General features: G+C 42.3%; 1 protein-coding gene across 2 annotated transcripts in view; it reads left to right on the top strand.

Annotated features, from left to right (window-relative positions):
• Positions 1-10,178, top strand: part of cep41 (centrosomal protein 41) — a 37,756-nt gene extending 27,578 nt beyond the window's left edge. For both annotated transcript variants that reach the window (XM_078234742.1, XM_078234740.1), the window contains exons 10-11: positions 3,002-3,217; positions 6,642-10,178. In XM_078234742.1, coding sequence (XP_078090868.1) covers positions 3,002-3,217; positions 6,642-6,760 — 335 coding nt within the window. In that variant the 3' untranslated portion in view covers positions 6,761-10,178. The remainder of the gene's footprint in view (positions 1-3,001; positions 3,218-6,641) is intronic.
• The last annotated feature ends 4,158 nt before the right edge of the window (positions 10,179-14,336 follow it).

The raw sequence follows: 14,336 nt of genomic DNA, 5'->3' as shown, positions 1-14,336 counted from the left end.
CTAAGTTAAGTGGCATGTGTCCCTACAGGGAGAAAATGTGCATACCAAAGCAGGTAAACAAAATCTATGGATTTTTCAGTAACTTTCTTAGGTAACTTCTGAGCAGGGTGATGTCTCCAGCTTGTGTCAAGCACAAACTAAATCAAGGCATGTGCACTGCTCATTCAACATAAAAGCAGGGAAACTGGAAATATTCCCATTTGTAGCAGATAAAACCAAACTATTTGCAGATGTGAAGGTTCTTTCTTTATGACAGAATTCCCTTATTGAAAGTGAAAAATACTTTGTACTACAGTTATTGATCCCACATTTGTGTACTTTTAAAGTAAACAGTCTCAAATTGTAATTTTGGATATAACTAATAGACCCTGTTCCAAACTCATCAATCATTTACATTTTTATGTGTACATTGGTCTTTGATCTCATTCTGAAGGCTGACACCTTGAAAATCCTGCAACTAGAGATTCAACATATAAATTCTTGTTTTAAGTACATGCTCATAACTTAAGCTACAGCTGTTTTCTTTATAGAACTAGTATAGAAGAATGCTCCAGGGGAAAGCAACTTGAAGGGTTGTTCTGCTAAATCATATTTTAGCTCTTCAGCAACCCAACAGAAGTCTGAGCCAAACAGATCTGGAACATGCTAGGCTTAATTCATCCATGTTCTGTTAGCTGATCCCAACTGACTCCATACTTGACTTCAAAATCTCTCGTAGGAGAGGAAATAAAGAATGGTGTAACACAAAAGAAAACCATTCAGCCTGTGGTGCCTCTTTTGTAGAACTATCAAAGGTATTCCTGTTCACCTATCTTTCCCCATGGTCCTGTAATTTCTTCCCTTTAAAGTATTTGCAGTTCTCTTTTGAATATTTCCACTTGTTCTGCTTCCACCCCTGTTCCGGGCATTGCATTCCAGAGCACAACAACTCACTGTGTTTTTTTTTAAATCCTCATGGTTCTTTTGCCAATTGCCTTAAATCTGTGCCCACTATTTACTGACCTTTCTACCACATGCAGTATGCAGTTTCTCTCTTTTACTATATCAAAACTGTTCATTATTTTGAACACTTTTATCAAATCTCCTTCAGACTTCTTTGCTCTCGGGACAGCTTCTCCAGTGTCTCCATACAACTGAAGACCCTCGCTCATTCCTGATATCATTCTCGTTGACTTTGAAATCCTTCATAGTGTGGTGCTCAGAATTGAACACAAACTCCAGCTGATGCCTAATCAGTGTTTTACAAAGGTTTAACATTTTGCGCTTTTGTGCACTATTCCTCGATTAATAAAGCCTTTTTTAAAAATCTGCCTTTGCAACTTATCCTGTCACCTTCAAAGACTTGTGTACATACATGTCTCTGTTCTTCACTTGCTTAAAAATTGTACCATTTCAAGGTAAGGGGCAAGAGGTTTAGTAGGATGTGAGAAAAATCTTTTTTATCCAGAGGGTGGTGATGGACTGGAATGCGCTGCCTGGGAGGGTTTTGGAGGTGGGTTGCCTCATATCCTTTAAAAAGTACCTGGATGAGTACTTGACACGTCATAACATTCAAGGCTATGGGCCAAGTGCTGGTAGATGGGATTGGATGGGAGGTCAGGTGCAGACTCGATGGGCTGAAGGGCCTTTTCTGCACTGTATGATTCTATAATGCATATTGGCTTTCCTCATTCTTCCTACCAAAATGTATTCCGTCACACTTCTGTGTTAAATTTTATCTGCCATGTGCCTGCGCTTTTTACCAGTCTGCCTTTACCTTCCTGCTGTCTGTTACTATCTTCTTTATTTTGAGTTTTGAGTCATTGGCAAAATTTTAAATTAGACCCAGTGCAGGTTATTATTATATATCCGAAACATAGAGAAGATTCCCAATCCTAATTGCCAACAACTGGGGTTGGGAACAGTTGGGATACTTGGACCGGGTTACTGGGAAGGCTCGGTGAAGGAGTCAAGACTTAAAACTTCATTAAATGCTGTTTTCAATAAAAGCGGTGTCGATGGTAGTCATGATGTGGAGATGCCGGCATTGCACTGGGGTAAACACAGTAAGAGAAATCCACTCCATCTGACGAAGGAACAGCGCTCCGAAAGCTAATGGCATTTGCTACCAAATAAACCTGTTGGACTTCAACCTGGTGTTGTTAAAACTCTTACTGTATTCAGTAAAAGCAGTAAGAAGTCTCACAACACCAGATTAAAGTCCAACAGGTTTATTTGGTAGCAAATACCATAAGCTTTCGGAGCACTGCTCCCTCGTCAGATGGAGTGGAAATGTGCTCCGAAAGCTTATGGTATTTGCTACCAAATAAACCTGTTGGACTTTAACCTGGTGTTGTGAGACTTCTTACTGTGTTCACCCCAGTCCAACGCCGGCATCTTCACTTCAGTAAAAGCACCAGGGGGAAGACTTCCACTGTCTTACAGTCAGGTGAGTGTTATTAATATTTTATGTCCTGTTTGTTACAACAGTGGGAAACCCAAACTAGTCTTTAAATGCAGCACCCACCTGAGATGGGCACTTCCCTTGCTGCTGGTGCCACACACTAGAAATTGTGTCAGAGCACAGAGTTATACCAGGGACAATATTTCCTGGCTGCCTGATCATCATCCCTAAATTGAGCATAAAGTCTGGGCAACTTACTCCTGGAAAGCAGGTGACAAATTGGAAAGAAAATTATAAATTAGAGCTAGTCCAAAGATGTGTGGGTTAGGTGCATTGACCATGCTAAATTGCCCCTAAGTGTCCTGGGGTGCGTAGGTTAGAGTAATGAGCAGGTTAAACACGTGGGATTATAGGGTTAGGGCCTGGGTGGGATTGTTGTCGGTGCAGATTCGATGGGCCAAATGGCCTCCTTCTGCACCGTAGAGATTCTATGATTCTATCAAAAGTGCTATTTTAAAATAAAATACTTGAATTGATCTGTGCTTCTTCACTTTAAAAATAGTGTTTATAAATAATACTGATGTAAACCTGAACCATAATAATATTAATATCTATTAGGGCTGAAGGTCGTTGCCCAGATGTTCCCGGAAGGAATAACCACTGGTTCCATTCCACAGTCATGCCAACCTCCAGTTCTCCTGACATCTCGCCGAAAACATTCAACACCTCGGGAACCACCGCACTCAGCAGAAGATAAACTCCGGTTCACTAAAGATGACTTGAACAAGATCCAGTATTACTTGGATGAGATTCTACTACCATCAAACTCACCCAGTAAGGAAACAATAGAAAATGAACATAGTAGTTAAAGGAACTCAAGTCCATTGTGTACAAACGTTATTTAAAGGAAGTTTAAAGGTGGTTGGTAAATTGATGGAAAAGGTCCTTGGGGATGGGATTTACGACCATTTAGAAAGATGCGGATTAATCCGGGATAGTCAGCACGGATTCGTGAAGGGCAAGTCGTGCCTCACAAATTTGATTGAATTTTTTGAGGAGGTAACTAAGTGTGTTGATGAAGGTAGGGCAGTTGATGTCATATACATGGATTTTAGTAAGGTGTTTGATAAGGTCCCCCATGGTCGGCTTATGATGAAAGTGAGGAGGTGTGGGATAGAAGGAAAGTTGGCCGATTGGATAGGTAACTGGCTGTCTGATCGAAGACAGAGGGTGGTGGTGGATGGAAAATTTTCGGACTGGAGGCAGGTTGCTAGCGGAGTGCCGCAGGGATCAGTGCTGGGTTCTCTGCTCTTTGTGATTTTTATTAATGACTTAGAGGAGGGGGCTGAAGGGTGGATCAGTAAATTTGCTGATGACACCAAGATTGGTGGAGTAGTGGATGAGGTGGAGGGCTGTTGTAGGCTGCAAAGAGACATAGATAGGATGCAAAGCTGGGCTGAAAAATGGCAAATGGAGTTTAACCCTGATAAATGTGAGGTGATTCATTTTGGTAGGACTAATTTAAATGTGGATTACAGGGTCAAAGGTAGGGTTCTGAAGACTGTGGAGGAACAGAGAGATCTTGGGGTCCATATCCACAGATCTCTAAAGGTTGCCACTCAAGTGGATAGAGCTGTGAAGAAGGCCTATAGTGTGTTAGCTTTTATTAACAGGGGGTTGGAGTTTAAGAGCCGTGGGGTTATGCTGCAACTGTACAGGACCTTGGTGAGACCACATTTGGAATATTGTGTGCAGTTCTGGTCACCTCACTATAAGAAGGATGTGGAAGCGCTGGAAAGAGTGCAGAGGAGATTTACCAGGATGCTGCCTGGTTTGGAGGGTAGGTCTTATGAGGAAAGGTTGAGGGAGCTGGGGCTGTTCTCTCTGGAGCGGAGGAGGCTGAGGGGAGACTTAATAGAGGTTTATAAAATGATGAAGGGGATAGATAGAGTGAACGTTCAAAGACTATTTCCTCGGGTGGATGGAGCTATTACAAGGGGGCATAACTGTAGAGTTCGTGGTGGGAGATATAGGAAGGATATCAGAGGTAGGTTCTTTACGCAGAGGGTGGTTGGGGTGTGGAATGGACTGCCTGCAGTGATAGTGGAGTCAGACACTTTAGGAACATTTAAGCGGTTATTGGATAGGCACATGGAGCACACCAGGATGATAGGGAGTGGGATAGCTTGATCTTGGTTTCAGATAAAGCTCGGCACAACATCGTGGGCCGAAGGGCCTGTTCTGTGCTGTACTGTTCTATGTTCCATGTTAAGCTTGTCTCCGCTGTCGTACTATATGTTCAGGGTCAGAAAATTGTGGTTGAGCACACATACACTAAGCTGACACACAAGTGCAGCTGTGAGGGAGTCAGTCCTGTTTTAGAAGGTAAATATCCTTTGTTTGAGATGTTAAATCAAAGCCCATTCAGGAGGATATCACAGCTCTAATAGGACTGCTTTCTTGAAAGAATGAGATTAAATAGATGAAAAGACCTTTCCAACCAACCATGTGTAAAAATAGCTGATCTAAAAATTTTAAATCCTAATAGATGAGATATCCAGCACAACTTCTCGAGATAAAGAAATCTCGCACTGCCCACTCCAGACAGGGCATTTGTACAGAAAGTGTTAGTTAAAATTAGTGCCTTCAATTTTCTAAAGGCCTTTTTTTAACAATCTGAATCATTATACTCTTATCAGTTTAATCATAGCCAGAGAATCACTTGGAACGGCCTTTTTCCCCGTTTCTGCACTGTTGTCTGTGGTGTTTCCCCCCTTTCTTTCCCAAATGTCTTGGGGCATGATTTTCTGGCTGTTCCTGCTGGAAGGATTTTCCGGTCCTGCCAACAGCGACCCCGGCGTTAGAGGGTGTGAAGAATGGAAACCTAGTTGATAGTGCAAGATCTGGCCAAAAGCGGGAGACCTCTGCCGCTGCAAAACATGCCATGGTGGGGGGGATGGAATGGACCCCACCCTACATCTTATCTACATGCTGCCCCTCATCAACACCATCCAAAAACACAGCATCAGTTTTCACATGTACCCCAATAACACTCAGCTCCACCTCACCACAACCTCTTTCTACTCCTCCACTGTCTCTAAACTGCTTGTTCGACACTGGATGAACAGAAACATCCTTGCGTTAAATAGTGGCATTATCAAAACCATTGCCTTTGGTCCCTGCTACCAACTCTCCTTCCTAATCAGTATCTCCATCCCTATCTGGCAGCTGTGTGAGGCTGAACATCTGTTCGCAACCTTGGCATCATATTTGACCCCAAGTTCAGTTTCTCCCAAATATCCATGCTATCACGGAGACCACCTATTCCATCTCCATAACTCTATCAGCTCATCTGCATTTGAAACCTTCATCCATGTCTCTTTATTACCTCTAATCTTGACTATTTTAACACACACCTGCTTGGCCTTCCACATTCTACCCTCTGTAAACTTGAGCCCAATAAAAACTCTGATATCCTTGTCCTAACTCATGCCAAGTCCAGTTCATCCGTCACCCATGTGTTCACTATCTTGCGCTGGTGCCTGGTTAAGGATCGATTTTTTTTTTTAAAAAGTTCTCATGTTTTCAAATTTTTTCAGGATGTCACCCTTCCCTAACTGTAATCTCCCGCCTGCTCCACATCCCTTCAAAATATATGTGCTCCTCTAACTCTGGCCCCCTTGACCATCACTGATTTTATGTACTCCACTACTGGTGGTTTATCCTTCAGCTGCCTGTTCCCTGAGCTCTGGAATTCTCTCCCTTTAGCTGAACTTCTATGATCGTCTTTTTTAGTCTTCATAGACATTTTGGGGCCTGGTCGTCTATCACGGGGCTTTGACCACATGCTGTTGAGCTGCTCTCATTAACTATCTTCAATCTTCGGTGCTTGAGAGTGAGTTAGAGAACAGACATTAAGGACAGACCCACCATTTGGCCTTTCCTAATGTTTTGTACTCTCCAGTTTGCAGTTTGCAAATCTGAGAAATTCCTGTTTTTAATGTATTTCAACCATGCTCTATCTTTACATTCATTCCATGTTTTCCTGCTGGGTAATATTGTATTGGTAAGTGTCTAACTGAAAAGCAATCATAAATGTCTTCCCAGCTATTTTAACATTCATTCCAATTGCTGCTACACTGTTTGGCTTTGCTTGTTATATTTGGTTCAGTGCTCCCATTTCAAGAAAGTGTTCACCTTCATACCATTTTCTTAGCAGTGAGTGTGTTCTAATTCTTCCTCAATTAATGTCTTTTAGGCAACCTCAGTCGTCTTTCATCATCCAGAGCACAGTTGAAGACATCCAGCAGCTCTGCAGGTGGCTCCGTTAGTGCCCGATCACAAACTGGCTGCTTCCAAAACAAACCATGGAAATAAGAAACAGAATGTCACTCCTTCACCTTTCTTAAACCTGGTGTCCATTGTTTTTTCGATGTTTTTCATCTTCAGCTGTTATAGTGCTAAAGACCTGTAGGAAACAGTTATCACTGACTTTCCATAAAAAACACTTGAAGCAACATCTGCAAATGTAATTAGTAGGGAGGAAAGCATTGTGACACTATATTAAAGGTTTAAAATATCCACTCTAATCTCATTTATAGCTTTAAACTACATCCAAAAGCAGAGGAAACAGATTAAAACAGAAGAACAAGGGAAGACTGTTCAGTACCACCTTAATTTATTACAGTATCTTGTGTTGCAAAGCACTAAGGCTTTGAATACACAATGGATTTCAGCACTGGTTTTGATGTAGAAACCAGTCTTACCCCAGTCCAACGCCGGCATCTCCACATTTTGATGTAGAAAGCCAGAAGCAATACTTTTTGCACCACAGGCACACACTCCGTCACTTAAGTTCTGTATTTTTTCTTTGCCTCCAAAAGATAGCATTAAAGAAAAATAAGCTACTGTTCCCTGCATTATTACAGATCCCTGGGCTTTCCGAATCATTGATTTTTAGGATTTTGCTTTCCTCCTTCCCCAGCAATCATTCCCAAGTATGAAACTTAATAAACCTCTTTCTTCTTAAAGAAAGCTTAATAATTTAATGATCCAACAAGTGAACAGATTCTTATTGTTCAAACAGCATGTTACTGAATTAGAAATATAGATCTAGTAGCACGCTAACATAAACCAGAATACACTCAAAATGCACAATAGAATGTTGTATTTATAAGCCTAGTGCACTCGAAGCTGTTTATTTTAAATATTTTAATCTCTCCATCCCCCCTAAGATGCTAAATTTGTTAAATCAACTCTGAATACTTCCAGTAGCACATAATGATTGGTTGGTGACGTGCTGCCTTGAGATGATGTGAAAGGTTCCTTGGTCAATAATTTATAACTTGTTTCAGTTTGCAACTGGGTTTCTGAGAGCAAGTGTACAGCCTGAATGACATCTCAGTAAATACATGTTGAGTATGTATGCTATGGGCTTCAGTATTGTTTGATGTGGGATCTTTATAAGTGATGAACTGGACCATGATGTGCTAAATGCCTCCCATTACCATGCATTGATGCCATTGTGTTGTAGATATTTATACTTGCTGTACATGTGTTTTTTCTTGGCCTTTTGGCTAAGATCAAGTGTAGTTATGCGGATGCTGCACTTGGTTGAGGTCATTAGGTTACATTGAAGCTTCATATGTTTCATATGAAGCAATTTTAAAAAGCGGTATCTCGGCCTTTTGGCTAAGATGCAAATGAGCTCAAGTCTTGGGGGAGGTATTGCTTTCCCTCCTCCAATCAGCTTGGCTCATGTAGATCAGGCCCAGGACAGGGTAATTTGGTCGCTTGTCCTGTCTTGCCAGCCTGGATCGGAAATGTCTCAACTTGTTGAGACTCTGAATTGGACTTGATTTGATTGAATTGGAAAAGTATATTTTTTTTAAAAATTATTTGCTGTTGCTGCCTCTGTTACTCTCAATTTCACAGCAGCTGCTCTCATAGGATTAAGAATAACAGGTTTTACCGTGTTTTTCACATCATTAGGCTTTCTTCCTGCTTACAACAACCAGTGGAATTGTTTTTGGTCAAATTCTGTTCTTTAAAAGTGATTCTAGGATTTACAAAAACACATTAAGAATCCACAATTGCATCTTTTTTGTGTAAATCCGGCACCAATTACTTCCTTTATGATCCGATACTGTTTTTTTTTACTTGGTCATCTTGTTTAGATCCCTGTCAGTCTGGCAGCTTATTCACATCTATCAGAGATGGGGAAAGTATTCTGCCAGTATCTCTGAATATATTTTTTTAATTGTGAGACCAAAGTGAATGTTATGCCTTTTCACATTTCTCTGGAGTTAAAGTCTATCTTAGCAAAATGTACAAATGAGCTGAATGTACAAATCTTAAAAGATTATTTTGATGGTCTTTTTTTTCTATGAGAGAATGAAGTGAGTTAGGCCTGTTGATGTACATATTGACCTTACTTTTTAAAAGGAAAACTCTAATTTGGGGCAGCCTACAATCTTCCGGAGTTCATAACTTTGTCTTGTGGTGCTTCCAATTTTGGAGGGTTTTTTTCACAACTACATATTTATTCATCAATACGATACATAGATACTCACAGCAGCATTTTTCATCCTGCTACACCAGCTCATCTCTTTCTCTCAAGAACCAAGTTTGTACTTGAATATATGCAAAAAGCTGAAGTTGTCTGCATTTTCTATTTAAGATCTTAGCTCCTGAGTTCAGAGTTGAAAGGGCTGGGAGAAATTGAAGTAGTTTATTTCTCTACTACATGCTTGTTTTCAGAAAAAAAACACCTATTCTTTTATTGATTATTGGCTGAATGTGTTGACATAGATGAGTGTAGCAGTGCCAAAGTGCTCCCTACTATTGGGTACAACATTATGCGTCCGTCGCTCAATGTTTGTCCAGCAGGAAGTCAGTCATCTTTCCTAACCATAGTCACAAGATGTGACTCATTGGCACGCCAACCATTTTAGAGGATGCTATTGTTCTTTTGTGTTTCAAATACATTTGCACAATTGTTATCCTTTCCAGCAGCAATACTCAAGAGAGAGATAAATAGCTAGGAAATAATGTTGGAAATGTGAGTACGCATCGATTTGTAAAATCAAAGAGTATTTTAAATCAAGAAGTGATTTTGTTATAGCTGTGGAGCTCTATGACATTACCATTTGGCCACAGTGTTGACAGATATTTGGTCATATTTCCTAAACTGTGGTATCTGTGGCATCTTGAACCAGGACATTGAAAACATTCAGAGCCAAAAAAAGTGCTGTGATATATAAAAGACAGGATTTATCTGACAGTGATCTAAATGAGCAACCCTAGGAGATATTCCCCTCCATAGCCCAGGGACTTTGATTTGATACTGAATCCAATCTTAAGTGACCTTACCATATCAACCTGGGAGTAGCAGATCAGTAGTCAAACTTGAAACCATCCTAGCCTGAATTTTAAAAAAAACATATGCAGCTTCCTTCAATTTCTGTTATGGAAATGTGAGGTAGTCTTTTTTAAAGTAAAGTATTTCAATGGATAAGATGATGTGCATATCAATGGTGTTTGAGTTATCCTTTGTCGAGGGATTTTCCTGTTTGAATATCAGGCATCCAGTTCAGAGCATGGAACAGATCAGATTGTTATATAATAGGCATATTGCTAATGAAAACTGCATGCCAGGAGGGTTAGTGTTTGGTTGCATTTTTTGTGAATACCAGCTAGACGATTATGACTTGTGGCAGTTGGTCATGTGATGTTATTGGTTTTAAATAAAACATCTGCACATTTTCTATTTTTTAAATAAAATGTATATGTTTTCAATTTTAAACAACGTGCATGGCAATTAACATTCTTTTTTTGTGCTTCATGGTGTGAGGTTTACTTTTCCAGCTTAATTTCGGGAGTATGGGGTGGGATTTTGCTGCTATTCCTGCTGGTGGATCTTCCGGTCCCACTGAATGTGACCGCCCACCCCTCTCCCCACCACGGATTCCCCGGCAGTGGGACGGGCGAGCCTCACAAAACACTGTACATGAGTTGGATCAGGAGATCCTGCCCGTGGCCCATTGGGAGCCACTTCTGCCGCTGGAAAGCACACCAGGAGGGGCGACAGAAATCCCATCCATTGGGTGGAATTTTACCGCCTCGTCCCACCCATTGAAGGGTGGTGAGCCAGTAAAATCACATTAGAGCCTACAAAGCAGGATCGCCCAATTTCATGGCTCTTACAAGAGCCGGATTTTCGTCGAGGTCAGCCTCTCACTAGAGAGGGGTGAGAGGCTGAATAATTTATTTTAATGTATTGTAACGTTGATTTGCATGGTATTAGCGAGTCTGGACCTGCTTGCCTTTATGGCCTCGCTGGGAGAGGTTCTCTCTGGCGAGGAAAATATCTGCTCCCCATGAATGGGTAACAGTCGTGTTGGCTTCGCCAGTAGAATCAGAGCCCATTGAGGCCCCCCCGGGGCAGCTGAGGGCAAGGTGCCTGACACCTTGGTAATGCCGACTGGGCAGTGCCATGGGGCGGGGCCAATGGGGGCAGGGCTTAGAGAGGGTGGGGCCTATGGAGGGAGGGCCTGATTCCGGTCCAATCAGGGAGGGACGGGCCACTGTGCAATCTGCCTGCAATTGGATTGGAGGAGGGGGGGGGGGGGTGCTGCCACTCTGCAGGCTATCGGTGGGAGAAGGGGGGCCCACACTGCATCGCGATCACTGGGGAAGTGCGTGATTGATTTGGGCAGCGGGGGGGGGGGGGGGGGGTGGGCTCATGATCGGCTGGGGGCACCCGCGATTGCGGGGGGGGGGGGGAGGGGGGGGATTTTGTTGAGGCTGCCTGCAGTAGCAGGGGTCTAGCAGCTCTCTCTCAGACCTCTGCTGCTGCTATTGCACATGTGCAGAATCAGAGATCCGCACATGTGCAATAGCTCCCTCTGCAGTTGCTGTTGAGCATGTGCAGACAGAGGTCTGTGCATGCACTATTGCTCCCTCTGCAAGCTGGCTGAATTAAGCCCAGCCCACTGTCTACAGCAGCTAGAAACAGTCTAGACCATCTTTCAATGCACTATGTGCACAAGATTGGGCGTGAAAACTCGCCTCAAAAAACGGATCTGCAACACTCCCATTTTCACACGAGCTGGACACTTACAATCATTCTCCTAAAATTCCACCCATTGTCTCCATTGTGAAGAACCAAGTTGCCCTTTATACAGCAACTGTTGAGGGGATTTTCCCCAAATGGCTCAGTGAGAAAATGCAAAATCTGAACCCAGCAGATCAGAGTTAACTGTTCTCTGCGATGGTGTGGTGTTGGTGAAAGACTTGGCATTCATTTCTCAAGTGAGTAACAATCAAAACCAGTCAGGATTCCTGTTCCTACCTGCTGACTGGTCTATATATAATGCCAGGAGGTAAGCTGCAGCTTAATGCTGCAAAGAACTTGGGGATTCAATTATATGTGTATCTGTGTGATTGTTTTGTCCTATCTTCACACTCCTTGCTTAGGGAATATACAAGCTAGTGAAAAGGTTCAAAGGGTGATTGCAGTTTGTTTCATTGCTAATGTGAACATTCCGGTGTTGGTTGATAATGTAGTTAGTCCTGTACAACGAAGGGATTTTATGGCTCCCTCAATGCTTCCTTAACTCGTAGAATAGGATAGGGGCATCCCACTCACCAAACATGGATATCTCCAAAAAAATTGAACCAGAGCTCCAGGCGAACTTGTCATAAGAACACAAAAAATAGGAGCAGGAGTAGGCCACCAGGCCCGTCAAACCTGCCCCGCCATTCAATACAATCATGGCTAATCTATGCTGGTTTCAACTCCTTTTCCGTGCCATTTCCCCAGAGCTCTCTATTCCTTGATCTATCAAATATTTATCCATCCCCACTTAGAAGAAGTATTCAAATAATCCAGCCGCCTTCACTCTTTTTGGGGCAGAGAATTCCAGAGATTCACCACCCTCTGCGAGAAGAGATTTCTATACACCTCCAGTTTTAAATGACTGGCCCTTTATCTTGTAGCTCTGTCCCCTTGTTTGAAACTCTCCCACTAGTGAAAACATTTCACCATCTACCATCTCAAACCCCCTCAGGATTTTGTATGTTTGAATAAGGTCACCCCTCTACTAAACTCCAAGGAATACAGACATAGACTATATAATCTCTCTTGGTAGGCATGTGGAACAATTTGAAGTAAACACAGCAAGAAGTCTCACAACACCAAGTTAAAGTCCAACAGGTTTATTTGGTAGCAAAAGCCACTGGCTTTCGGAGCACTGCTCCTTCATCAGGTAAGTGGGAATTCTGTTCACAAACAGTTCCCACTCACCTGACAAAGGAGCAGCACTCCGAAAGCTAGTGGCTTTTGCTACCAAATGAACCTGTTGGACTTTAACCTGGTGTTGTGAGACTTCTTACTGTGTTTACCCCAGTCCAACGCCGGCATCTCCACATCAGAACAATTTGAATCCAGCATCTTCTGACTCGGGTAGGAATGCTCCCACTAAGCCCATTCCAGGCTTCTGTTTTGAATATTCTTTGCTAATGTAAAGTATTTGAGAGTTATGACAAAGGCATACAAATTGAACCTCCATCAACTCTTACAAAATCTTCAGATTATAACAGGAAGGCCAGTCAATCCATCTTAGTTGGGCTTGTGTAATTCTGAATGGGTGAACTAATTACTGACAATCCCTCAGAGTTAGAAGGACACTTACCATGGAGTCCTAGAATAAAAAGAGGGAGAGAGGAAACAAAAGGCAGAGAGAGGCTATGAGTGATGGGGTGAAGTCAGTGTGAAGTAAATGGGATGGAAAGTGAAAGGGGAAAAACATTTTTTTAAATCCATCCTATAGTTTGAGGTTCCTCTTCTGACTCCACATTTTTAGTACCTGCAAAATTGTCATTCATCTTGACTTTGAATCTGCATCATTGATGTTTAATTAGTTTATTAGTGTCACAATTGGCTTACATTAACACTACAATGAAGTTACTGTGAAAATTCCCTAGTCGCCACACTGTGGTGCCTGTTCAGGTACACTGAGGGAGAATTTAGCATGGCCAATGCACCTAACCAGCATGTCTTTCGGACTGTAGGAGGAAACCGGAGCACCCAGAGGAAACCCACGCAGACACAGGGAAGAATGTGCAGACTCCACACAGACAGTGACCCGAGCCAGAATTGAACCCAGGTCCCTGGCGCTGTGGGGCAGCAGCGCTTGCCACTGTGCTGTCCGTAATGCAAGTTAGAAACTGGTGTTCCAATATCAATCACGAGGTCACTCTGTTCAAGACTGCTCTGCCGCAACACCACCCCCACAACCACTTCAATTGATATTTTGTTTTCCCTCCTTCGACTAATTTCCTTTTCATACCCAAGATTTGCCCCACACTAGCACAGCTTTGAGTTGATCTAAGCACCTTTCCTGTGAAACAGTGCTTACCCATGTCCAAGTTGGAGTGTCACTTTCTCATAGGAACTGAGGAATTTTCTACGTGAAATTGGCAGCCTCAAATTAGATGTTTTATTCTGAACATCATGCTCTTCAGTTAGATTGCGATTCTGCAATGTCATTTCACACACACTGCTGAATGGAGGAGCGAGGCCTGTTCCAAGAAGGCTACACGATATCCAAAACAAGATCAGAGGCAAGTGGCAGCAAAAATACCCAATGTGCTGTCAAAGCTCCCACGGTGGCTTCATTACATGAAGGACACATGCACAAGACATCCACATGGCTTATGACCCAACTTGAAGGAATAAATTGACTTTGAAATTAGGAATCTTGAGTTGATTATACAGAATAAAGCGTTTGCTGTATTTCATGATTGGATACAGTGTGGTTGTCATAATACACACAAAAATAAATACATTCTGGACCTTTTATTCGAGAGAAACCGTACTTTTAACAAAAAAAAAGTCAGTTCTGATGAGAGACACCTTTAACCCAGAATTGCAACCTGCTTTCAATTTATT

This window comes from Mustelus asterias, chromosome 19 (assembly GCF_964213995.1).
Source record: "Mustelus asterias chromosome 19, sMusAst1.hap1.1, whole genome shotgun sequence".
NCBI classification, from domain to species: Eukaryota; Metazoa; Chordata; class Chondrichthyes; order Carcharhiniformes; family Triakidae; genus Mustelus; species Mustelus asterias.
Note: the sequence above shows the minus strand (reverse complement) of the source record. Positions and strands in the feature narration are given on the sequence as shown.